The 26,458-nt window shown below is 45.6% G+C and overlaps 3 protein-coding genes across 6 annotated transcripts; all 3 read right to left on the bottom strand.

Moving 5' to 3' along the window:
- Positions 1-626: 626 nt before the first annotated feature.
- Positions 627-6,567, bottom strand: LOC118233126 (zinc transporter 2-like). The gene is made up of 8 exons (XM_035428501.1): positions 6,080-6,567; positions 4,767-4,930; positions 4,495-4,641; positions 4,080-4,233; positions 3,452-3,632; positions 2,782-2,887; positions 1,846-1,980; positions 627-1,266 (listed from the first exon to the last, which is right to left on the bottom strand). The coding sequence occupies exons 1-8, from the start codon at positions 6,148-6,150 to the stop codon at positions 1,121-1,123; spliced, it is 1,104 nt and encodes a 367-aa protein (XP_035284392.1). The 5' UTR covers positions 6,151-6,567; the 3' UTR covers positions 627-1,120.
- A 543-nt stretch (positions 6,568-7,110) lies between these two features.
- On the bottom strand, positions 7,111-17,313 carry LOC118233123 (E3 ubiquitin-protein ligase TRIM63-like). Its single transcript, XM_035428492.1, has 9 exons — positions 16,933-17,313; positions 14,333-14,499; positions 12,472-12,646; positions 10,515-10,610; positions 9,948-10,181; positions 9,063-9,085; positions 8,769-8,893; positions 8,460-8,534; positions 7,111-8,048 (listed from the first exon to the last, which is right to left on the bottom strand). Exons 1-8 carry the CDS (start codon positions 17,089-17,091, stop codon positions 8,470-8,472), a joined length of 1,044 nt encoding a protein of 347 aa, XP_035284383.1. The 5' UTR covers positions 17,092-17,313; the 3' UTR covers positions 7,111-8,048; positions 8,460-8,469.
- A 1,078-nt stretch (positions 17,314-18,391) lies between these two features.
- On the bottom strand, positions 18,392-25,330 carry LOC118232940 (protein FAM76A). 4 transcript variants are annotated; one of them, XM_035428193.1, is made up of 9 exons: positions 25,076-25,330; positions 23,597-23,661; positions 22,948-23,002; positions 22,530-22,682; positions 22,011-22,165; positions 21,831-21,917; positions 20,832-20,967; positions 20,578-20,679; positions 18,392-20,286 (listed from the first exon to the last, which is right to left on the bottom strand). In XM_035428193.1, the coding sequence occupies exons 1-9, from the start codon at positions 25,154-25,156 to the stop codon at positions 20,212-20,214; spliced, it is 909 nt and encodes a 302-aa protein (XP_035284084.1). In that variant the 5' UTR covers positions 25,157-25,330; the 3' UTR covers positions 18,392-20,211. The 4 variants fall into 4 exon arrangements, with proteins under 4 accessions (XP_035284084.1, XP_035284085.1, XP_035284086.1 ...); XM_035428194.1 differs by having other exon boundaries at positions 22,011-22,120; XM_035428195.1 differs by lacking the exon at positions 21,831-21,917.
- Between the last annotated feature and the right edge of the window lie 1,128 nt (positions 25,331-26,458).

Genomic DNA, 26,458 nt, shown 5'->3' with positions numbered 1-26,458 from the left:
CATTCAAACACTACAAACAGCAGTCTCTGGTATCATTAGGTTAACAATATACAGCAGATCCTCTTTTTTATTATATAGTCTACTCTAATGTCTGTATAGTCATGTTTTAATGTTCCTTCATGTCTCTACATATCTGTCGTTTCCCAAATTATGAATTCCCCTTTCCCGTCTCATAACTTTCTCTGTCTCATAGAAATAGCTTTGCTCTAATTCTCCAACTTGATTCATACTGCCCCACCCATGGTTCTGATAAAAAGGACTGTACAAGTACAGTGTGTGTGCTCATGCACACATTTCCAGTGACAACAGGATCAGCGCACTCCCGTGTTCCTGCATCTGTGGGAGAATCCATTAAGCTCTTTGTAAACTGACTGGGGTAAATGGACCGTCCCTGCTTTGTGTGTGTGGGTCCTTACATAAGCACACTGCTTTGTCCCTTCGTTACAGCTCCACCTTCTATTTGACCAAAGGAGGACTCCGGAGCATCATGGGAGTTCTGTGCCCATGCATATCTGTGCACTATGCAATGTGAATGAGTGTGAGAATATTTGAGTATGTAATAGAGAATAAATTGATTTACCTCAACAACCACCTCCCCCTCAAAATGCATTCACAACCTACAAAGGTCTGATTCATTTCCCATTTTAAGTTTATTTATTTAAGATAAAACAATTAAAATATAGTACATAACTAGCACCAGTTCACTTCTGTTGGAGGGCTAGTACACTACTCCGCAATACCGGTGCGTGTTGTGAGACTGGACTGGGAAGTTCTGCTGGGCGCTCCATATGTTCAGTTCCATGGAGTTCTGCCATCCTTGACTCTGGTCTCGTGTATTTGAGAAGAAGTCAAAGCACCATACAAACCAGAACCACACTCCACCCTTTCTAACTTTAACACGCCACACATAGAAACGTACAATCTGAAATATTTTCTGTTCTTTTTCCTGATTCACTGGTGTGCCAGTGTCCTGTATGTTCATTTTAATCTCATTTCCATTTATTTAAATCAGCTCCCAATGCACACACGCACGTGCGCACGCATGCACACACACACACACACACACATACAAATCAGCTCCCAACACACACACACACACACACTCCAAAGTCCTCTCCTCTCAGTCTTGTGGGTCTTGGCACTGCTGACAACCCTGCATGTCCTCAGAGTAATCCTCAATCTGGATGGTCATGGTGTGGAAGTCAAACTTGTGCTGCAGGACCCCACTGGCTTCCTTCAGCACTGCCTGTCCATCCACACCATCCTCTACACACAGGGGAGGGAGAGAGGGAGGGAGAGATTGTTTGTCATTTTTGCCAGTTGGCAACAATCTAGAGTCAATGTTAATAAATCACTCTCAAATTAAAGTAGCTTTAAACTAAACAGAGAGAAAGTATGATAGTGTGAGAGGCACAAAACAAGCAGAAAAGCAAAAAAGCAAAAAAATCCAAATTGAAGCCAATATAAATGACATGAATGAAATGACAATGAATGAAACACTGAAATAAAGCATAGTATATTTAAGCAATAGCTCACGACAGGCCGTGGTATATGGTTATTATATCACAGCTAAGGGGCGTTGTTCGGCCCGACGCGAAGCGGAGGAACAGCTTCCTTTGGCAGATAACCCTGAGGTTGACCTGATTAATATTCTCCAACTGCCACAAGACAGCAACACACACAGCTGGATCTAATCAAATAAGATTTAAAAAAATATCTAAACTCAATTAACAACTGGGACAAACACAAAAACGCAAAGAGAAGAGTGTGCAGTACCTACATGACTAATGCTAATAAAGTATGTTATTAAATTATGATGTGGACAGACAGACTGGCAGAACTCACTGATGGCAATGTGAACAGACAGCACTGGTTGATTGACACTTAGAGCCCAAATATGCAGGCTGTGGAGGGACCTCACTCCTGGGATTGACAGCAACGTCTCTTTCACCTGCGAGAAGTCCAGCCCCCGGGGAGTACCTGCCGAAAACCCCACAGTTCAGAGGTCATATGGTCGTGTCGAAGTCGCGGCTTTCTGACTGGGCTGAAGGAAGCATTATTTGCAATGCTATTTTCGGTCTCAGTTTGCATCTGGTGCATTTTACTTGGAATACGGGTATGCAAATATCCACTGTGCTGCAGTGAAAATCTGATTTTATGCTTTGGCTAGTCAAATAAATCAATGTGAAACATTTCCAAGGGACCTGCAGCCACCCACGTTGAAAAAGGTGAACACAATGAAAGCCCCATGCGTATATTTAGACCGCAAATGCGACAGCATCACAGCAACAATGTGCAGTTGATAGAGGATGCCTATTACTGGACCATGCAGTGAAATGACCAGGCTTGGTTCATTATGGTTCATGATGTGACTGTGCTTATCCCTCATCACCCTTGATTACTACACCAACCGAAGCAAATGCAGTAATGGATTTGTATTTCAGCACTGCATTTGCGAGGCACATAACAGCACTTAAGAACATGCTGAAAATATGCTTTGTGGTTCGAGGCCAGTGGCATCACCAACCACATGCAGGAGACTGATATGAAAGGTCAGATTGCCTGCCTGCCTGCCTGCCTGCCTGCCTGCCTCCCCCCCCCCCCCCCCCCCCAATCTAATTTCCAGAGTTCTGAGAACAGCATTCTAGTTGTAGTGTAGTTGTTATTTTGACAGATAACTGCTGTGCGCTTTTACATCAGCTCCTCCCGACCATTGCTGTTCACCTCTTCCCTCACCCCCTCACTTTTTATCCCTCCCTTCATCCCTCCCTCCCTCCTCACCCTCCATCAGCACCGTCAGCACGTCCCTGAGGATGGCAAGAGTGGTTCCCAGGACGAGGAAGGAGAAGAGGAAGGTGCAGATGGGATCGATCAGCTTTAACTCGGGCTGAAACGGGAGAGAACAGACCGCACGGTTTAACTCTATCGATCGATCGAGCGATCAAGTCCGCTTCTCACAACGAGCACACAATGAGCAGCCACTTCAGAAAACTACAACACATCAACACATTCTTTTATTTCAATGGGAATTCAAGTCATAAAAGGAGTGCCAAATTAATATAAGATGGATCTAAGTTTCATATGGCTTTTTCTAAAACTGATCATCTGCAGACACACTTAAAGGCTCAGAAAAGTACAAAAGCACCATAAATAAAAACATTAGCGACCTCCACTGGCTAATCGGGGGCATGCAGTCTGCAGATAACGTCTAGGATTTTTATGTTAATGGAGGCCGTTCACAATGACAATAAAATTGTGTATGAACATGCAAACTGTCCCATGTCATGAATACTGGAGCAGCTAGGAAGCCTGGTTGACCGATCAGTATCCAGGACTGGAACTATCAATTTTACATGATTCTATGAATAATTGCTAGTGAGTATTCAAGGCATAACTACTCTGCAATGATGTCCCGGTTTCATCAGGAGGCAGAGTCAGTGATTGTGATCACCTTAAAGTAGATGGCATAGGAGGCTATCAACACTCCCAGGCTCTGGAGCAGATCCCCGATCACATGGATGAAGGCAGCACGCACACTAGCATTCTGCTGAGGCTTGTGGGAATGTGGGGGATGGTCAGATCCATGGCTGTGACCATGGTGATGAGAGGACTGATGAAGAGTGATGCCCATTCTTGACAGATGGATGGGGGAAGACAGGAAGTCAGTCAGAGAGTGAGAAAGAGGGCACAAAGCTTTAGACATCTTAGACTGTAACCAAAATGATGACCAGTCTGCATGAAAAACCAGTGATATATGGGTTTCTGTATTGTCCATACATGTGCACAAGTAGCATGATTCAGCATGAGATACAGCAGTTGGGTAACAGAACTATTGACCTTGGGGGATAATATGGTTACGCATGAAATACAGTGGTTGTGTGGTAATTGAAAGTGCAATATGAGTCAAGCCAAATTGCTGAGGAAACAAATTATGCAATCCAAATATTTTCAGTCTTGCCAGTTTGCATTGAAAGGAACAGAATCAGATCCCAGGGTGCCATTCGTACAGAAATCAGCGTGGACGTCTTTAATGATTGGCTGGGAGAGCGGGATCCCACGGGGCTGGACCTGACACTCACATGATGTTCGCCGCGACGGCACAGCCGGACGTGATCAGCATGACCCCGCCGTTAATGTTAAAATCCTGTGACATCATTCTCTGCACTGCCAGGTACACCAGCACACCTGTCACCACCCAGATGGAAAGCACGGACAGCAGTGCTCCGAGAATCTCTGAGACACACACACATGCACGTACACACACACACACACACACACACACACACACAGAAAGAAAACACAAAAAAAGAATGATCATGAACACAACAAAACACACAAAGCATACAACACAATTTAAGGAACCCGTGCAAATAGTAGCAGCAGAGACACTAATTAACTTCTGAGAAGACCTTACTCCACATACAGTGTCACCTTTCTGCTTCCAAACTCTGCAAAAAGTATCCCACGCATGCACACCGATGGCACTGGGCTCACCTGCTCGGTGCCAGCCAAAATTCATGGTCTTGGTGGCGGGGCGGGAGGACATCCAGAGTGAGAAGAGGCTGAGCAGCATGCTGGCAAAGTCTGTCAGCAGGTGGGCCGCATCTGTCAGGATGGCCAGACTGTGGGCCAGATAACCCCCTGAGCAGGAGACCGAGTGGCCGGATTACACAAGCACATAAACACACAACTGCATCATCATGATCCCACAGACCCACCACAAATCCTTACTTCTCTGAAGCTTAGTCTGCAACGGCCGTGCTTACCAACCACCTCGCCGATGATAAACAGCAGACAGACAGACGAGGCCACGTACAGCTGGAGGCGGGCCCTGCGCTTCTCCTGCTCTCCACGAAGGGCCTCGCCTGCAGACGAGTGACAGTGCTGTTGGCCAATCAGCTGCTCCCCTGCACTGAGGTCACCATACAATCTTGAAATTGATGGAAGGAGGGAGAGAAAGACAAAAATCTGAATTTGAGGGGAGAGGATATATTCATAAAGAGAACCATTTTTTAAATATATAAGTGTACAGTCAAAACCAATTTTGGGACATGTAAGGGTATAATTCAGAAATGTGAGGAGCTGAGGAAGGAGTGGTTAGTTAATTGGGCTCTCGTGCAGACACTGGTACACAGACACGAGTTGAGATCGAGTTCTGCAGAGATGGACCACAATCACTGTGCTCACAAGCATAGTCTGTCAGCAAACAGCACAGCACCAATGTGTCATTTGAAAACTAATGTTTGTTTGGTTAAGTCTCGATAAAGTAATTCAAATATTGTTTATGCTGTAACATATGTTTTTAAATGTAAGAAAACCCCTGGTAGAGAAGTGTTATGAGCCAGTGGGAACCGTTTTTATTCCTGTTATAGAAATGTACATTTTTGATAACTGAAGTTCCTACAAAGTTACAACTTTTGAATAAAATAAATATTAGGTTGCCCACTTGGCAGTGCTAAAACGAAGTAACCTTTTAAAGCAATGGTAACCAACCCTGTTCCTGGAGAAAACCTACAGGACGGTATACCTCCAGGAACAGGGTTGGATACCACTGTTTTAGAGACTTCACTGCTTGCTTAAAAAGTAGGCCCGTTTGATATCACTGACATCAATCATTCTTGGCACATTCAGCGAATTAGTGCGTGGACAAATAGGCCTCGTGAGTGATCTCGTCAATTAGGATGTTCTTGTAAAATTAAGTGAATATGCGGTGCATTTGTCATGAAATTATCTCGAAGCAAAGTCCAATATTAAAAGCAGTGGCGCTGAAGTATTCAGGGAGAACAATAATCACCACATGCACCTACGCAAAAGCAAACGTTTATCAGTCGCAATATTTACACCTTTTTGAAAGTGCTATGATTAGCAATGATTCGGAGTAGGCCTAAGCATAATTATACAATCTAAATTCAGTGCGTTTGAGTAAAAATAAAGTGTACAAAAATACCACAGAACACGCACCTGAGGACAATCCAGCAGAGAGCGTGCGTAGGTATCCAATGCAGTACGTGAAGCAAGCTCTACCCAACTGACCTACAAATGCAATACAAAATACAAAAATATTGAATAGGCTACTGACCTAGTGTTGTTTAATCTGCCGGGAAAGTGATGTTCCGTCAGAAGACCGGTTTTCTCGTTGACTCTATCCATATTGGTTAGTTGTAGAATTCAAAATTAAAGATTTTAATTACACAAAATGTCCTCACGTCTGTCCGACCCTGTTTATTCCTGGAACGTAATTAGGCTTGAAGAGAATTTTTTAAAGCTGTCGCTACACGCGAAAGGTTAGTCCGTTTGGTATATTTAGTGCTGGTTTGAGTTCTATGCTGATATCTTATGTTCTTCTGAGTAGCTCAGGCACTTAATCACTCTTTTCACTGTGTCGTGTGCAAAATCAGATAACAGCACTTAGTTACACCCACATCCCCACTACTGAAAATAAATCATGTAGTATGTATAAAGTTTTATAAAATACATGTTAATTTTCAGTTTGTTCAATTTAAATAGCGATCGCAATGCATATGGCCCATAGCCTACTCACTAAGCACGGACATTAAATGTCTATGGTAGACGAATTTGTCTGATTAGTGCACATAGTCAGGGTGGGAGAAATCGAAAAAATGTTCTGAAACGAAGTTCCTCGACCATCTTGTTTTAAATGAACATTTCAGGCTTGTGTTTAAACTGCGCTCAAGGTCCGAGTATCATTTTTTTCTAGTGTTTAAGACCATTGAGATTTCAGTTTTATTGATCCCGGATAAAAATGTATTTATGACTCTAAAACGCATATCTTATATATTTGGCGTTTGCGGCTCCCAGAAAACCAACCAAAACTTGTCTTTCCCTGCTGGTGGTCTGTCATGCTCCCGGGGCGTTCTGTCAGTCACTAATTGAATCGTTATGACCACAAACAGGCAATTGAGCACGTGTGTGCTGGTCAAAAACGCACATTTACATTTCTTATGTATACAGATCAAACGGGACTGGTCTGGAACATATAACGCACTCCTCTCCAAATGTTAATATAGGCCAGAAATCGTTGCCCCTTAAAATGCCTTTCTGAATCAACATTCAACCACCGCCCCCCCCTCCCGGAAGAAAGACCTGTTAGACATGAAGAACAACACTTTATTTCACTGTGCAATTCATATATTTACTCAGTGCAATCTGTAGGTGCGTTTTTTTTTCCTGAACATGGCACCTTCTGATGTCTGCACCGAACATCTTAATCTGCTCTCGCAAACAAATCTACACATCACAAAACTTCTACGGGACTGGGTCTTTGGCCCGCCCCCTACGGTACAGTACGTGCTTTCGGCCACATTTCCAGCGTAAACAAATGTGCTTGCCCGCTTCCAGGTCTCCCCGTCTTTTCACACCTTACACCCTTCAGCGTAAAAATACGTGGCAACTCTTGACATCATATACAAAACAACAGTAATGATTATTTTAATCATTAATAACAATAATATAAAAAGTACAAAACATTAATTTTGCACCATTGCATGTATATATATATAAAAAGAACATTCTATTGATGAAGAAAATGATGGCATGATGCAAGCAGGTTTTCCCACTTGGTCTGAGGATTCGGAGGCATTTCACAGCACCAGCCGCAGGGGGCGCTGTCTACCAGGAAACCCTCCATTTCGGCAATTGGATATCATTCACCAGTTTTAAAGCTAAGCACTGTGCCTGAGTCTCCTTTTGGTTGAGTTTAGAAATGTCTTTTATCACTTTACCTCCACTAAAGAGGGCTGATATGCATTGTGTGTGTGGTTATGTCTGAGAGGAAGAAAAAGAGAGACAGAGAAAGAGAGGGGGGCGAGAGAGAGAGAATGTTCCTGGAATTTCTCCCGAGGTTGCAGTGTTTAAAACCTGAGACAGCAAACACCTCCACCCTCCCCCCAACTCCTCCTCTTCTTCTCATCTGTCAGCACCTTCCCTGTCCTTTCCTTTCACGTCCTTTTTGACCACCGTCAGCACTGCTTAAATCACCCCAGAGCAGCATCTTGTTTCTTGTTTCATGCTGGACTGTCACTGTTCACCTGGGGGAGACACAGAGCACATCAGCCTGAGCCTTCTCCACTCTCACAGACACTGGCTGCAGCTTCATCTGCAGCACTTGTGTTTTTTTTTATTAACTACTGAAAATAGAAACTCTATCGCATCCTGTTTATGTGGTGCATGCATGTGTGTGCGTGTGTGCAAGCACAGGAGGGCCCTTTCTCTTATTTTTTTCCCTTGCAAAAATAATTTCTAGATCCCCCCGTGTCATGGATGCGCCATGTGTGTATGTACACAGAAGCAGTTGTATGCACCTCCTACTGGGTGGTGTATTGTGAAAACGTGTTGCTTAATAAAGCCACAACCAAAGGTGTTGGATCAAGATGATGTCAATGCCCCTCCCTGCCTCCTTGCCCCCTGACCATATGCCCTGCTCTTCTGCCCCCACTGACCTCCCGTTGGTCACTCTGCTTCTTCCCCTACTTCTTCCTCCTCATCCCCTTCTTCATCCTCAAAGTCTTCATCATCTGGGTGAGAGAAATCAGAGGTCAGCAGAGACATTAATGAAGAACAATAATAGTTAGGCATTTCTTCACTGGCACCGCTCCCCATCTATTGTTAAAGATGTGGAATAAATCCAGATTGAATGAATACATGTTCATGTCTACAGCAATGGCAAGCACATAATACAGGTGAGTAACTGTAGAATGAGATACAGGTGCTTGGGATAAGAGAGTTCGCACTGGTGACACAGTACTCACCCACACCGAAATCCATGGTGCTCAGCAGCTCCTCCACTTGCTGGGTGTCCACGGTGAAATGGTCCATGTTCTCGTACCCCGGCTCGATTCGTTCAGCTGCGTTCAGGCGAGAGGCACTGGCTATCCTAGGCAGCACAGCAGGGCGTGGTCAGCCAGGAGGAACAGTGAGGGAGGATATTAACGGCACAGGAAGTAAAAAAGGCTACACTTGAAACGGGAGGGCGGGACATGGCAGACATGCGTGGGGCAAGAAGACGAACAAGAACTAGAACATGGGAGGGTGGTGCCACTTACTCGTTCAGAAGCTTTTTAGCATTCTGCACATTTTTAGCATGGGTAGAAAAAGAGAGAAAAGAGAATGAAATTAGAGCTAAGTTTGCTCTTACCAAGCTGTACAGTGCTTTACTTTTTCAATTATTCTGGCAAATAACATTAGCACTATCTACACTATCTAAATTTTAAACTATAGTGTTTAAAATTTATGACTGAATTTGAAGCTTGTGGCAGTTTATGGAATCACAACCATCACACAAGCATTTTTACAGTCAGAGGGAACACTAGATAATTCTACAGTCAGAGGGAACACTAGATCATTCTACAGTCAGAGGGAACACTAGATCATTCTACAGTCAGAGGGAACACTACATCATTCTACAGTCAGAGGGAACACTAGATAATTCTACAGTCAGAGGGAACACTAGATCATTCTACAGTCAGAGGGAACACTAGATCATTCTACAGTCAGAGGGAACACTACATCATTCTACAGTCAGAGGGAACACTTGATCATTCTACAGTCAGAGGGAACACTAGATCATTCTACAGTCAGAGGGAACACTACATCATTCTACAGTCAGAGGGAACACTTGATCATTCTACAGTCAGAGGGAACACTAGATCATTCTACAGTCAGAGGGAACACTAGATCATTCTACAGTCAGAGGGAACACTTGATCATTCCACAGTCAGAGGGAACACTAGATCATTCTACAGTCAGAGGGAACACTACATCATTCTACAGTCAGAGGGAACACTTGATCATTCTACAGTCAGAGGGAACACTTGATCATTCCACAGTCAGAGGGAGCACTTGATCATTGTGCCATTAATGTGGCATGAAAGCAGTGCTGTGGTAATGCTGAGGTAGAACCGGGCGCCTGCATGGTGCTGGAAGCTCACCAGTAGGAAGCCGGCTTCTCCCGGCTCATCCATGGAGGAGAGGGCGGTCTGCATGAGGGTGGAGCTGCTCTCCAGCTGTTGGCGGTACTTCTGGGCCAGGTCGCGCACGAAGGCCGTCTTGGTGTCCTGTTCCACTGAGATCCGGGCCAGGAGCTCGCCCTTCTTCTCCTCCAGCAGCGCGTACAGCCCATCGAACGTCTCCCCTAGCAACTGCTTCTGACGCTGACTGTTCTCCTGCCAGAGGAAGGGCAGGCAGATGGAGAGAGAGGGGGAAAAGAATGAGTGAGAAGGTGGTAGAGAGAACAGGACATGAAGTGAAAGTGGGAGAGGAGGAGAAAAATAAAGAGGGGAGAAAGTTAGGAAAGAGAAGGTTAAGAGAGAGTGTAACGAAGAGAGGAGAGTGGTAGGGAAAGAAAGGGGGAAGTAGAAAATGGAAGAGGGGGGACAGGGTCATAGTCAGCGGTAGAAGAGAAAATAAAGCATTTTTTCATGTCTCAGTGTTGCCCTATCAATGGATTTTTGTGCAAATGCTGACATGGTGAACCTCGCTGGCGCCCCCTGCTGTACCTCAATGACTCTGCAGGTATTCTCCATTTGGGTCACGATGGCCTGGATCCTTTCATTTCCAGCCACCATGGCTGCAATACCTTCAGACAGCTCTGTCTGCAACATGCACAGGAAACTGGGTCAAAACGTGCGCGCACGCAGGTGCATACGCACATAGACACATCACATATACACACATACGCAAACAGCACACAAGGGTCAGCTAAAACACTCTCAGGAACCCTTTCATCTGCTTTACTGTTTGACTCTGACTCGCTCACCCTTATGCCAATTCTTTTTTTTTCCCTTCACTCTCTCCCCTTTCCTTGTTATTGCTCTGTTCATATTTGAGAAAAAAGAAAATAATTGCATCAGAGTCAGAAATCTCTGCAATCATCAATGCAGAAACTGGTCCAAGATGAGTCATCAATAACGTCAAAGCACACTCCCCCTCTGCATGTGATCTCAGGGAACAGGGCTCCTGTCCCACCAAGCCCTGCACATTAGCAGCCAGCGCAAATAGACGCCCAGCCATCTGCCCTATGCAGGCCTCTCCTCTCTGCTGATGTAAGCTCTTCTCCTGTACTGAGTCTGGCACACAGGAGACTTATATGGGTAACGTGTCACCCTGCCTGAGTCTATTAACAGTGGACAGACACAGGAAAGGCACAGACATAATGGAATGGAACAAAGGTTACTGACAGACAGAGAGAAGATGGGTTCATGCACACCCAAACACAGAAAGGCCTTGTACCCACATTCATAGGCACGCACAGGGTCAGAAACACTCAAGTGTCAAATACACAAGCAATTTCTGATACCGTAGATGCATACAGACACATCAATAAACACAGTCTCTCAAACACACATATTCAGTCTCTCTCTATCTTAGTCTATCTGTCACTCTCTCTCACACACTCACACACAAGCATGCACACAGTTGCATACAGACATAGACACACACACACATGCACACACACACACACACACAGTTGTAGACATACACACACACGTGCGCACACACACACGCACGCACAGCTCCGGTGTGATCTGAAATGCATCTCCTCTGAGAATAGCATCCGTAGCTGGAGGGGGCACTGACAGGCCCTTCTAGGGAGCAGAAAGGCATCCACCACCCCCCCCCCCCCCCCAGCGCTGGCCTGCTCTGTGACACATGGCCAGCCTCCCTGTGCCCTACTTGTAAACACAGCCAGAACACGGGGGGGGGGGGGGGGTGCTGCCTACACTTCCAATGCAATCCCCCGCACTGCGCTAAATTTAAGATGCTTATGGCCCCTGATTACTTCCCAGGGCTGAGTGATGGGCCGTTGGAAGGGGAAAGGGGTCACTAAGACTGATGTACATCAGGTTTTTTTCATTTATGTCCATTCATCTTTCTTCCCATCGGACTATTGCTTTCAAATACAATCTTCCAGGATCAACCATCTCTTTCTGTGATAGTTGCAAATTAGCCACTCGGCTAACTCTGGTGCAACTACTATGTTGTGTAAGGTCCCTGTTAAATAACCCAATAAACCAAACGGATTAAATAAACTAAAGTAAAGTAAAACAGTGTCACATAAATACACGTTTCTCTCCCTACCCTCTCTCCCTCCCTCTGTCTCTGTCTTTCTCTTTCCCTCTCTCACTCACTCTGATGAACCCTCTGTCTCTCTCCCAACACCATCTCTGAAGATCTAAATATAGAGCAGAGGCTGGTCTGTAAAGCACACAGCGACCTATTCCATGTTTAAATACAGAAACATATATGTGCACATATGTACACATATGCACATACACCAGCCTGTCTCTGTGCAAAGCATTCCTTACAGGACCAGGGAACTGGGGACAGACTCCTGCTGCCATGCCTGAGGCTAATCATTCTGCAAATGATATTTTTGTAATGATGACCCAATCTCAGAGATTTTTGATAAATACACTCTGGTGTCGGAGCACAGCGCCCCCTGTGGGACCTCACCTTCTGTTTCTGGTAGACGCTCTGTAGGGGCGAGACTTCACAGTTTTTGTGGGCCCCGAACACCTTGCACATGGAGCAGGTGGGCACCTGGCAGGTGAGGCAGTAGATGTTGATCTTCTCATCCTCGTGCTCTTCACACATGGGCTGCTCCGCCTTCGTTTTCATGGGCCGCGGGCTGCAGTGTGGGGGGGGGGGCGGTGGGGGGTTGGGCAGAGTCACTGGTGTCAGAGCTCGGTGCAGTGCTATAACTGGAACAATGACCTCAACCACCTGAGGTTGTTGTGCTCGTTTACGTTGTTTGCTGGTCTGCGGATTGACGTTGCCATGGCAGAGACGATGTGCCATGCTCTACGCCTGCTATGCGTCAGGCAGGACTTGGCCGTGTAGTCATGGCAATGGCAATATTGTGGTCTATTAATACTGATGACCTCCACCATGAGCACGGCCACAAGTTTCTCTCACTTTTTACCTTTTCATTACCCTGGCCTCTTTCAGAACTCTCTCACCACTTCCTTCTAATCTTCCCCTCCCTTTCTTTCACTCAATGCGCTAATTTCTTATGCACTTCTTTTCAAACCGCCCCCCCCCCCCCCCCCCCCCTTGCTGAGCCTTGTAAGGCTCTGCTGTAAATACCCTCCCAGGGTAAGACACCTGACACTCTGTCACTTTGTCACCTGCTGCCCCCCCCCCCCCATGTCCCACCGCTCACATGCACCAAGAATATTTCATTTATAACAACACTGCCTTCTCAAAGGCCAGAGCAGCAGCTCACCCCCACACCCAGCTCCCTGGAGAGGCACATGTGGTGTGGGGTTCATGTTCTGCACTCCACTCTACTGTACAGCACTATGCAGAGTGTCTGTGCAATGCAGCAGCCTACAGTACCAAACCCCCAAACTGTGCTGGACTTCAGTGAACTGAGATCATTTACAGAAAACACCTAGCGATTCATCTGGGTCACACGCATGAATCTGGGTTAAAGCACAAATATCACTGTGAATACCAAATTGAGTGCCAGCTATTATAAATAAAGCATTCAATGAATAAATTTATGCATGAAGAATGCACGGTTCTCCACTTACTTTACTTTACTTCATTCAGTTTATTTTTACAGGGACAGTGCACATTAATAAACATTTCTGTAAATGTGCCAGTTTAGCCAGCATGGCCAATTCTCAACTGTAGTCCCTGGGCAGGTACATTAAAAACAGGAAGTCCCTCAGGTACTCCTAGGCCAATTATATGTGTGAATTACAAATGAATAAAGATTTAATTCCGGGAATTCCATGAACATCGGTATGAAGGCTATATATTTAGTTAACATGTGGCATGGGAGGAGAGGTGAAAAGAATTATGCTGAAAAAATTGATATACTGTATATGAACTCAACACAACCACTTGAGACTCCTCACCTGTTTATACTGTCACACATTTGTTCACCTACGCCACCTGTTCCACCCTTGCCATGTACTCATTTACCTGGTCTAGCTTGCTCCTGTACAGGTGTATTTTACCTGGTCTATCTCGCTCCAGTGCAGGTGTATTTGTACCTGGTCTATCTCCCTCAGGTACAGGTGTATTTTACCTGATCTATCTTGCTCCTGTGTAAGTTTATCTCGCTCCTGTGCAGGTATATTTTTACCTGGTCTATCTCCCTCGGGTACAGGTGTATTTTACCTGGTCTATCTTGCTCCTGTGTAAGTTTATCTCGCTCCTGTGCAGGTATATTTTTACCTGGTCTATCTCCCTCGGGTACAGGTGTATTTTACCTGGTCTATCTTGCTCCTGTGTAAGTTTATCTCACTCCTGTGCAGGTGTATTTTCCCAGGTGTATCTCGCTCCTGTGCAGGTAGTGGCTCACCTGCTGCTTTCCTGTTTGTAGATGTCGATGATGTTCTCGACCAGCAGGTTGCGCTGCAGGCCGTAGACTCCATGTCGATCCAAGACCACCTCGTGTCGACAGGAGGGGCAGCGAAACCGGCCCCCTGTGATGTTGGTGCCACGGGACGAGTAGTAGGGGTTAGCAGCCTGTACAAGAGCGCAGGGAGAAAACGTTCAGGTGTACAACATTATGTTCAGTATCAGGAGCAGGACTGTGGTAAATGTGCTGTCAGTGGACTCTGGATTTTCCTTGGCTTTTCTCCATCCCTTTCACACTGGCTGAATGGAGGGCGATGGAGAAGATGATGGCAAAAGAGAAACTGAACAGTCATTAGCAGAGACTGTTGCATGCCTCAGGTCTGTAGGTGCTGTAAGCGCAGATCTGGTCCCTCAGAAGGCTGGAAGTTACCATGGGAAAGGGGAAAGCTGAGAGGTTTTGTTGGTTCAGCTCCAGGCTAGACATGAAGTACAATAGCTGTTGTAATTCCTTGACAGTGACACAGATTACATGTTCAGGATCAATAACAAACTACGTAGCAAACTGCACAAACAACAGAGCACAAAGAGCACAAACAAGTACCCTGCACCATCTTGGCACAGTGCCAAATGAATGGCCCAACAAAAAAATAGGGCCAGCTCCTCTGGACCAGACACATTGCAGTGCCCTGGACAATGCTGTACAAACGAGTAGTTCCAAATATAACCAGGGGGTAATTTTATCATCTCATGCGTCCCCACTAGTGCCCTTCACCCCTTTTTTTGGCCTTAAAAAACTTGTCGTGCAGGTTAGGCCAAGCTGTCTTGCACAATTTGAGATCTTTTCCTAAATTATTTGCAATCGCAATCCAAGATTTTGAAGCCTTTTCTGTCTTTGTAATCTCTGCTTGATCGGTCGTAAATGTGCAGGTGTCCCCTGACAATCTCAGCGGCTCTAGCCTCGAAGTCGTTCATGTTTAGGTATGACTGTATGAGAACTTCGACCAAGGAAATTGTTTTCTCAACACAGCACTTTATCCACGGAGCACGTTTTTTCTCTCTGATTGGTCAATGTGACGTGACGTGAAGGTGGTCGTTCGAACATTGCCGAGATGTGCCAACATATAGTTGGGCCTGCGGGGATGGGATGTGCACACTGGAGACTGGAGTCAATGCCGAGTTTTGTTTTTTCCACACAGGCGTCATTTTCGTAAGAAAGTTACGTTTCTGCAGCTGGCATATTGCCCACTTAGGTGAGGGGTACGAGACACTGGTCCATATGGAGAGTACGACTGTTCAGTATGGGGACTAGTACTGTGTTCAGTTTGGGTAATAGCACTGTGTTTAGTGGTGGATACTAGACTGGATTCAGTCCCTGCATGTATCTCTCCCTACACGGCGAAGCTGAATTAAAGTTACATTGTTTAAATGGCATTCCCATATGCATCGCTTACAACCTACTGAGAACTGAAGTAAAATGAAGCACGTGCTCTTTATTTCAATCATTTCAATTCACTTTAATTCAGTGGTGCTTTATTGGCAGGACCAGCAGAGTAGTGCTGCCAAAGCATAAAAAGAACACAGGTAATGTATGCAATTTAACATCAGTCCAACACAAATTACTTCACTGTTCAACATACAGTCATAAAATAATAGCAATAATAATGATAATAATCTCACTCGCTCAGTCAGTAGACAGCAGTCTGTTCATTCTCAGCTCTCACGATTTGAAGTGAGTGAGATTAAAGTTAGCCGCAGCGCTGCGGACACATTCCAGCTGCCTGATACTGGGAGCCGTGTGTGAGTGTGCTACCATGTCTGAGCGAACAAGAAAGGGTGGCGAGTGAGGGGGGGGGGGGGGGGGGGCTGATCCACTGAGCCATTTCTCAACATTGTGCTGGACAGTTGTATAAGGTCATGGAAAATTCACAGTTAACCTCTCACAGTGTTAAGCATGAGTATTTCCCGGAACAATTCAAAACAGTAAGGGGAAAGAGATTAATAAGGACCCCGAGACTGTCAAGGACAGGGCAGCATGAGCGCCCTTCAGGCGGGGTTCTCACTCTGAGTGAAAGAGATTGAGTTATGAGGTTGGGGAGCAGTGGGGTCCTTCAGAAAAAAATCCATTATGGTAGGCGTGCATGGAGACAACCAGGAAAAACGGGACATGGCCCAGGAGAATTTTTACATAATTTACTGTCGCATATATTACCTCTTAAAGCTTCTTGTCTCTAGACCAGTGGTTCTTAACCTGGGTTCGGTCGAACCCTAGGGGTTCGGTGAGTCGGTCTCAGGGGTTCGGTGGAGCCTCCGCCGCAGAGGTCCACCCCTCAGTCTAGTCTGCAGTTAGTGGGCAGTAGGGTTCGGTGAATGAGCATATGAAACTGGTGGGGTTCGGTGCCTCCAACAAGGTTAAGAACCACTGCTCTAGACACTCTACTATCTCTCTATCCCTCTCCCTAGTCTTTTCTGCTCTTATTCCCCCTTTCTTAACCGAACAGCTGCTCTACACCTCTTCTTCCCCTCCCCCACTACCCTTCCACCCCGGTCTTCTCATCCTGCCCGCCCCCAGGCCCTCGCCCTGTGTTCGCCCAGTGCCCTCACCTGGAAGACGTCGTTGGCGCACTTCCTGCACAGGTTGTGCTGGCAGGGGAGGATGACCACGGGCTTGGAGAAGATCTCCAGGCAGATGGGGCAGATCAGCTGCTTCTCCAGGTTGTCCATAGGCCCAGAGTCCTGGATGATGTTCGACTGGAAGTCCATGCCGGTGCCGGGAGTCGCCTGTTCACTGCCTGCGTGTGTGTGTGTGTGTGTGTGCGTGCAACAGCGCAGGTTTTTTTGCGATGCGGCCTCTGTGTTTTATGCAGGAAAATTCGGCCCCCCCGTGCCCGTGTGTCCGTAGAGTTTCCCCCACTGGTGCTCACCCTCCCACGCTTCTCCTCACAGTGTGCCTGTTTCAGTCTTTGTGTCGGCTCTAGGTCGAGTCACCCCACCCCCTTCCCCCCACACCACTCCCCTCTCTATTTATACCCCCTTTCGACACTCGAGCTCAACACCCTCTCCACCCCATAACTCCTGTCCCCCGCCTGTCTGCAGTGGGCTGCACGTTCGCTCCTTTCTCTCCCTCCCCTTCTCGTTTTCTTTCTCTTCTTCCCTCTCCTTACTGTCTTGCGTACTTACGCAGCAGTCTTAGCGCACCTCTGTGCCTTACCACAGGGACCATTAGCCCTGGGCTCCTAAACTGTATCCAGAGGCACAATGACCACCCCCACCCCTTCCTCTGAGAGGTCATCCAGGTCTCTGCCACTGAAAACACACTGACCCCATAACCCTGTGGAGCCCGTGGCTCCTGGAGTCCCTCTGGCCCCTCCTACCTCCCTGTGACTGACACCAGCCCAGGACGCAGTGCTTGTGAGGGGCCGTTACCAGGGTCCAGAAGGCATGGGGCAGGGAGGGAGACGGGAGTTTCCAGTGCAGCAGAGATAATTGCAGCAGCTGTGTACTTGAAAGATATATTGTGTGTCTGTGTGTGACTCAGCCCTGCTATTTCTGCCCCTTCCATCCACCCCACCAGCTGGGGGAATCATTCTGTGTGTGTGTCGGAGGGAGGCTGTCATTGGGGGCGACATAGCTCAGGAGGTAAGACCGATTGTCTGGCAGTCGGAGGATTGCTGGTTCAAACCCTGCCCTGGGCGTGTCGAAGTGTCCTTGAGCAAGACACCTAACCCCTAACTGCTCTGGCGAATGAGAGGCATCAATTGTAAAGCGCTTTGGATAAAAGCGCTATATAAATGCAGTCCATTTACCATTTACCATCTGCGCTGAGCTTGTCACACCTGCAGGACAGAATAAATGTGCTTACCTGACCAACCACCTGCACACACACACATGCACACGCACGCACACAAACACACACAAACACATGCACACACACACGCACATGCACATGCACGCACACGCACACGCACACACAAACACACGCACATGCATACGCACACACACGCACACACACACCCATTCACACACACACACACACACACACACACACACAAACACACAGTTCTTGTAACCAGGAGAAAGCTTTTATTTTGGACTGTGGCAGTACATGCTGACTTGGTACAGGAACTCAATACCAAGCCAATAAGCGCATACTTCCCTGCTCCTGTTATTACCTGCTTAGTCATATCATTACAGACATCATAAATACTTATATATAAAATATTATCATCATATGATCAAATCATTATTCATAAGGTGCAGATGCATCGCTCACATCACTAAAAGTAACTGCTTGGAATATCTGAAATTCATAAATGAATAATTACTTAACAAATAATAGGAATTGTGTAGGCTAAAATCAACAGATGCAGTTTAAGAAACAGCTGCCTAACTGGAGAGGTATTGCCGGTCAAACCAGGCGGATTCATAGCTTATTCAGAATATTGCACAAGGCTGAACCAATTGATAGCAGATCCAGTTTCTCCACTCAGTCAGGAGACATATTACAGGCAGTATCAGCCAACCAAAGAGTGAAGATCTGCTTATGCCATATGCTGCACTTCAGGAAAGGAAAGTCAGAAACAGTGGGACACGCAGCTCAGAAAAAAATCCATTTCTGAGAATGCAGAACGCTTAACTCTCACATGTTCTGATAGACAGAAACTCAGCGCATGCTGTCTCATTAAAATGTGAAATACTGGGCCACATTTATCAATATATTCATAAAATCGTGTGTAAATTTATGCGTAATCTGAAACACATTACATTATAACATTACGACAAATTCTGCCGGATTTATCAAACACGTGTAGACACTGCTTTCTTCGTATCCACGTCACCTATTATGTTGAATCCAATTGTAATTTTTACATAATTTGAACAATTATAATACATTTGTCAATATATATAATCGACATATAATTGGCTTATTTAATCAAATAATTTTGCTACTCTTTAAAAAAAAATTATGAATTAATACTAAAAGCACAAACGCGCAAAACAAGCTTTAAGCGCACTATACAAACAGCGCACAGCACTCGTGAAATCTGTTTGGATTCCACACACAAACTGACATACTAAAAACACTAAAAATCCCACGTTGTTTGTCTCAATGCATTTACGTGATTTACGATCATATTTGTTCGGCTCGCGTTTGATAAATGAGGCCCAGTGTTCGTTCCACGTCTGGGTTTACTGTGCACTGTTCATGGCATAAGAAACCCGGGAGAACCCTGGATTACTGTGGAGGTGCTAGTGCAACAGGTTCTGACGTCTTTGAGCACGAAAGAGGAGCGATTACAGGAAAGAGAACATGTTCTAGAGTTATACCCAAAGTATCATCTTCATCATCAAAAAATACATAAATGCAATAAAAATGACAACAAACAATGCATATTAGTCATGCTTAAACGCACACAAAAAATGCCCTCGTCATTTCATACTTGGATTAGAAATAAAAGTAATTCAATGTTGAATACTCCCTTTACCCATCATTGCTGAGTTTTTAATCTTCCTATGAAAAAGGATTTTCGTACAAAAATATTGGTCTAGATGCAATGGTGTAGGAGTTTAAGTGTATGAATGCGGCTACAGGTGCAGGTGTGATATATGAACAGGTGTAGTGTCGTATCATTAGGCCTATATAGGTCCTGCAGTACAGGTATGGTCAGTATCATTTGTGGTATGTAGCTGTTGGTGGGTAAGTGTGTGGTGTGTCATTGTGAGTGTTTTGGCCTGCAGATACACAGGTACCCTGTCTCAGGATGAATGAAATCACATGTGGAGGCTACCATGCGTTACACTAAATTGAACACCTGGGCAGACACACATCTGAGCACCACGGGCGTGTCAGTCTCCGCCCACCACCCAGCCGCTCCCCCGCTCTCACGGTGAGGTCATCGCCGGCTTCTTGCCCTTGGAGAGAGCGGACACCTGCTTCATCAGCTCTCTGTTGCGAGCCTGGAAGACAGACACGCGGACATGTGAGCTAACGGACAAACAAACGAGTCACACTCAGAGCAACAGAGAATCTAAATAAGATAGCCGCTGCACATTGTGCGCAGACAGACAGACGGACGGACGGACGGACGGACGGACGGACGGACGGACGGACGGACGGACGGACGGACGGACGGACGGACGGACGGACGGACGGACGGACGGACGGACGGACGGACGGACGGACAGACAGACAGGGGCATATCAGGGGCCCAACAGCCCAGGACATCAAACAGCTGGAAAGGGCCCGACCTGCAGCTGCTCCACCAGGTCTTTATGAGTTTTCTCCATCTGATTCATTTTGGTCCTCATCTGACTCTCCTGGTACTGGAACTCTGCTCTGAGCTCTGTGATCTGCAGAGAAAGACAGACAGGAAGACAGGGGGCTGCTCCGGTGACACGCATCACACTTTACACTACATCTTTTCCTATGATCCCTAGTCCTCCCCCAGTTCTCCTGACATACACACACACACACACACACAAAAACACTTCCACACTCATACCTTCTTCTCCTTGTCCAGAATGAGCTGGTCCTTCTGGTGCAGGACCTTCTTGAGTGAAGCCACCTCCTCCTTCAGCTGGGTGATAATGACAAAGTGGTCCGTCCCTGGGGAGTCCAGCGCCAGGTCCGGGGAGAAGCTAGGTCATCAGCAAAGCATGATGGGAGTGATTAGGAGTGAAAACAGAGTATTAACTGAAGGATTACACTATGATAACTTCACTTTTATCAGTGTAACCTTCCTCCCTCTCAATCAGTCTTCATCAACATCAGTTTACAAATGAGAATATACTTCCATGGTTACTGGCGCCCCCTTGCGGTTAAACAAAATATAAAACATTCTTCAGTTCTAATGCTCATGTAAAAGCAAGAGTTTGGAAAGCATTCAAAAATAGCTATACTATAACTATATGAGCCCTTCTCAAATCTGACGTAAAATATTCTAAGAATACAACGTAGTTCCTTGAAAGAATCATGGATACAACCACTCACTCTGAACAACCAAACAACATTTTACAAGTAATCATCACAGATATTTTAGCACACATATCATAACCCTTATGTATTTAACAAACCCCTAATTATTATGAACGTGAAAATTTTATTGAAAAAATGTGGAAAATATATATGAGAATATATTGTCTGACCTGACCATTCTTATGACCCCATAAATATGTCTCCTCCCACTCCCTCATCTGTCTCCTCCCACTCCCTCACCTGTCTCCTCCCACTCCCTCATCTGTCTCCTCCCACTCCCTCATCTGTCTCCTCCCACTCCCTCACCTGTCTCCTCCCACTCCCTCACCTGTCTCCTCCCACTCCCTCATCTGTCTCCTCCCACTCCTTCATCTGTCTCCTCCCACTCCCTCATCTGTCTCCTCCCACTCCCTCACCTGTCTCCTCCCACTCCCTCACATGTCTTCTCCCACTCCTTCATCGGTCTCCTCCCACTCCCTCAACTAATCTCTCCCACTACCTCACCTGTCTCCTCCCACTCCCTCACCTGTCCCCATTGGTGGAGATGCTGTCAAACTTGGCCTTTTTCTTGGGGATTTCATTCTGCAGTGAGGAAGTGGACAGTGTTTTCTGGCTGAAGAGAGTGGAGAACAGCAGGTCAGCAGGTGAAACTCTCTCGGTCCTCTCTCGACTGAAGACCTAAATGCATATGAAGCGTGCGCTCTACCTGTTGTAGTGACTGCTGCTCAGCCGGGTCAGCTGCTCCTTCTGTGAGAGGGAGGAGTGTGAAGAGGAGCCCAGCTGTTTGCGCTGCTCCCGGGTTTTCTGCAGCACACGCTTATAGGACAGAGTACAGAGCCAGCATAGGAGTTTACCATCCACCTGCACACACACACGCACACACACACACACACAAACACGCACGCAAACACGCACACACAGAGTCAATAAGACACCATAATACACAGAAGTGAATCTCTCTCTCTCTCTCTCTCTCTCTCTCTCTCTCTCTCTCTCTCTCTCTCTCTCTCTCTCTCTCTCTCTCTCTCTCTCTCTCTCTCTCTCTCTCTCTCTCTCTCTCTCTCTCTCTCTCTCTCTCTCTCTCTCTCTCTCTCTCTCTCTCTCTCTCTCTCTCTCTCTCTCTCTCACTCACTCTCACTCACACACACACGCACACACAGGTATCAATTCACTCGAGCAGCAAAGACTCACACGAGGTGTGGTTGCGGTCACGAGCGCGGCTCACCTTCCTGCGGTCGTCCTTGCGGTCGAAGGCGCACTGCTGCTTGCACTGCTCGCAGGGCTGCGGGGGACCGTGCCGTTTCTCCGAGTTCGTGCAGCGCTGACACTTATTCCCAATAAAGGCAGCGATGATGTTACAGTACTGACAGGGCTTGGGCTGTCGAGGAAGAGAGAGGACAGAGCGTGAGAGAGCAATAAAACCACTGACGTGGCAAGTGACTAAATGAAAAAGAGAGTGACTGACAGTATGAGATATAAAAAAATGAGTGACTGCCTGGGAAAAAAGAGATAGAAAGAATAAGAGGGTAAAGAAAGAGAGGCAGAAGAAGGAGGGAGCCAAAGCTAGGGAACTGGCACAAGGCAGCACTGCCAGATGGGATACTCACAGACTCTGTTTCTGGCAGCAGTTAGCCTGTACTTACCGTCCCATACAGTTTGACGTTCTGGGCACACTTCTTACAGATGGTGTTGGTTTTGCTGCACAGTGAAGTGGACACAACACAAGAAATTAGCATTCCAAAATCTCCATTTCAAATGCTTCCTTTTCTCAATTTAAAATGCTCAATCTGTGATGTGACCCTGACCTGAGGCAATGAAAGATTATCTGTTTGTATGTCCATGTGTCTCGCAGGGTGGTTAAGGAACTGGGTTTGCACCTTGGGCTTGCAACCTGGTTCGTGAACCACGTCATTCCTAGATGAGGTACAAGTATAATACCATTATGCAAACTAAAGCGCATAACCTTAGCCTCAGTGAATACACTAGTGGATAACATCTAAAACTTTTAGGAGGATCAAATGTCAAACATGGGCCTTTGTCTTAGAGTACACAAGAGAACTTGAATCGTACTTGCTTTGTCTCACTCAAATTCAATGACGCCATGCTACGATGATTTGTCAGTTGATATCCATTTAGTTCAGCAGGCCTGAGGCTTTTCATAGAGTACAGGCAGTCACACACAGTTACAATAGCACCGCCGTGACTCATTTTCGTAAGTATGCATAACGTCCATGGCGTGGCACGGGTCTAATAGTATGTGATAATACTGAAAGAGCAGAGGGTGTGCCGTACCTCTCCTGCTGGAACTCCGTGCGGCAGTACGTGCATTTCACCATGGGGTGGGCGATGCGGCACTCCTGAGGGCCACAGTCACACACAGGCAGCTGATTAGTGACATCATCGCATCAGGTCTCACTGATGGGGCAGGAGGAACAGTCAACTATGGGGTCAGGGAACGTGAAGGGTGAAGGGATGATGAAGAGGGGGTGAAGAAATGGGATTGAGAGTGACCTAAGGACTGGGAAGGATGAATTGAGAATGAAGGACTATGAATAAAAACGGCATAATTACAAATCAGACCGTGTATATCGCAGCCATGATGAGTGGCAAGTCCCAAAATCCCAAATGATTACAGGAACACCACTGAAACAACCAGACCTTAAGACCCTGCCATGTTCCGAGCCAACCACAGCTACAACTGTGGGCCTTGTGTAACCGGGCGGGCAAGCTGAGCTACTCCACCGCTATGATTAGTGGATATCCTGTCACTGGCAGTGGAGCAGACCTTCAGGAGCCAGCACAGTGGGCATCAGGGAAACACAGCAGGTAAGTGAGCATATGACCTTGGGCGAGGGGGGAAGCACACCATTGGCTGGCTTCGAAGCCATGCCCAGGAAAGCTTGCTGTGGTGAGCTGTGGCACGTTAACGATTAAGGATGAGCTGGCAGGTCAAATAATTTGATTAATCACCTGATCTCAGGTCAGACGGAGTACCATGGAGAATCGCACAATGATTCCCTCTTATTTTGTCCTTATGATTTACTGGTACCATCTGCTCAGTGATATCTTCTTATCCAGGAAGAAACACCATGGAGGATGTGTGTCAACAACATTTTAAGAATCTTCCAAATGTAAGTACTGAAATGCAAGATTCATTCAACAAACTTTCCAAGTACATTGAATATGAAGGACCATCCATAATTCAAACTATCTTTGTTCTATTATGTTCTAAGACCATTTTTGCAAGGTTTTGTGTGATAGAAAAAAATAACACTGAAGGAATTGGACAGATGTATGTTTTGGAAATGTTTACCCTAACTTTCCAGGAATATTCTGTGATCTAAAGCTGTGAGCTGGGAAAACATCTTATTATTATTATTATTATTATTATTATGAGGCAGCAGTAGACTAATATTAGTTATAATTTACTATACTTATTCATAATTGCTCCGAAGAAGAAAACGATCACTTGAAAATTATTTACATTTAGGTCCCTAATAACTTGTATGTAACAATACGTAAGCCGGCTAACGCTGCCAGTAAACAAGTGTGTCAGTGACTGTCGCCGACTTTAAAAGTACTGAATACTGAATTAACCGTGGCTAATCGCAATGTGAAGCCTATTATTTATAAGACGTCGTTTGAGTTAAGCGTTTCAAGCACACGCAGTACATAGACAGCCCTCTGAAACGGCAAAGATTTCCATCACACACCCGTAAACACTTCTCAAATGCGTACGGGACGGGAGTACCCTTACTCAAAGGGCCTTACCTTGCATAGTTGTTGACCCTGCGACAACGCTTCGAACGGGAACCTTTGGTTACATTTTGTACACGCGTACAAAGCAGCCATTCCGAACAGTCAATCCCAAAAAGACAAATAGTCGTGGCTCGCCAGTGAACAATCAGACCACTAAATCCTGTAAATTTGTAAGTTTATGATCAAGATTACCACCTTGCCGGGAAAACGACGTCAATCAGGGCAAGTGTACTATCTGTACAGGTACCATTATGGCCCTTGCGTCATAGAGTGGGCATGCTGAATACCCACAGCAGCCGGATTGGTGGATACGATGACACAAACTATGACGATTGGAGGACGTGTCATGTCAATCACCTTGAGAGCCAGTGGAGTGAATAGGGGGATCACACACGAAGTCACACGCACTGCGAGGATTTCGGGCAGTGTTTTATAATCGCGGGTGCAGCTCGGAGGAGTAAGGTGAGTCACTGACTAATGAAATCGCATCCTGCTATTGTGAGGGAGAGCCTGTAAGTTTAAGTACACATCATTTAAAAAATATGTAATTGATAAAGTATACACCAACGAAAAATTAAATCACATGATATTAAGTTATACGTACACTCTAGGTGTCTTATCAGTCAATTCTTTATTTGGGTAAAATCAAAATGATCTCGTTTAATAACATTTTGTAAATAATATATTTGAAGCAGTAAATTAAAACCCTCCAATAACAACACACAATACAAATTGAAAAGTGTCAACAGAAAAAAAGAAAAGAAAAAAAGAAAAGACACAAACGGTGTAATAGCACCAAAGCCCGCCTGGGAACCAGTCAGTGTCACGCAGGATGAACTTTTTTTGCCATTATTGCGCCCATATCAATAGGATTAGGACATCGCTCATTCAGTCCATTTTAAAACCACAAAGACAGATGCACAATAAAACAGATTCATTAAATACGACAAAAGTGATTGAATTAACAAAACCACAGACACAATAAAACAAAACCACCAAATAAGCATTAATAGTTAGATTAAATGCACCTCAAACCCCTTTTTTGAACCTGTAAGTTAGGGAAATCCATTTATTTAAAAGAAACCTCTGAAATAACCAAACAACAGCAACAAATAATAATAATAATAATAATTCAACTGAATGAGATAATCTATTGTGGTCTGTATGTAAACTTTAAAATGAACAGGAAAACTACTTAGAAAGAAGCCTGGTGGGTAATTTGACCCCCAGTTAAAAAAATTTTTTAAATCAAGCATTTTCATCCTGTAAATCTAAAAGGCGATGTAATTAATCATTTTAAAGCTGCAATACGAACCTAAAATGTATAATAATTATTCACTTTAATTTTAGATACCTAACTTAAACTCGTGCATCACAACACACTACAAACCATTT

Source organism: Anguilla anguilla, chromosome 8 (assembly GCF_013347855.1).
Source record: "Anguilla anguilla isolate fAngAng1 chromosome 8, fAngAng1.pri, whole genome shotgun sequence".
In the NCBI taxonomy this organism is placed as follows: Eukaryota; Metazoa; Chordata; class Actinopteri; order Anguilliformes; family Anguillidae; genus Anguilla; species Anguilla anguilla.
This window is presented reverse-complemented; position numbering and strand designations above follow the sequence as displayed.

What these genes read in the sequence shown, in the direction of transcription:
- LOC118233123 (XM_035428492.1), bottom strand. Translation starts at nt 17,091, where the DNA reads ATGGACTTCCAGTCGAACATCATCCAGGACTCTGGGCCTATGGACAAC. An exon ending in ATACCTGCAGAGTCATTGAG is followed by an intron (nt 10,182 to 10,514) that starts GTACAGCAGGGG and finishes TTCCTCTGGCAG; the next exon opens with GAGAACAGTCAGCGTCAGAA. An exon ending in GAGAAGCCGGCTTCCTACTG is followed by an intron (nt 9,086 to 9,947) that starts GTGAGCTTCCAG and finishes AAAAATGTGCAG; the next exon opens with AATGCTAAAAAGCTTCTGAA.
- LOC118233126 (XM_035428501.1), bottom strand. Translation starts at nt 6,150, where the DNA reads ATGGATAGAGTCAACGAGAAAACCGGTCTTCTGACGGAACATCACTTT. An exon ending in GGCAGATTAAACAACACTAG is followed by an intron (nt 4,931 to 6,079) that starts GTCAGTAGCCTA and finishes ATCAATTTCAAG; the next exon opens with ATTGTATGGTGACCTCAGTG. An exon ending in GCCGTCGCGGCGAACATCAT is followed by an intron (nt 3,633 to 4,079) that starts GTGAGTGTCAGG and finishes CCATCTGTCAAG; the next exon opens with AATGGGCATCACTCTTCATC.
- LOC118232940 (XM_035428193.1), bottom strand. Translation starts at nt 25,156, where the DNA reads ATGGCTGCTTTGTACGCGTGTACAAAATGTAACCAAAGGTTCCCGTTC. An exon ending in ACGGAGTTCCAGCAGGAGAG is followed by an intron (nt 23,003 to 23,596) that starts GTACGGCACACC and finishes TTCACTGTGCAG; the next exon opens with CAAAACCAACACCATCTGTA. An exon ending in ATCTCCACCAATGGGGACAG is followed by an intron (nt 20,968 to 21,830) that starts GTGAGGGAGTGG and finishes CTGATGACCTAG; the next exon opens with CTTCTCCCCGGACCTGGCGC.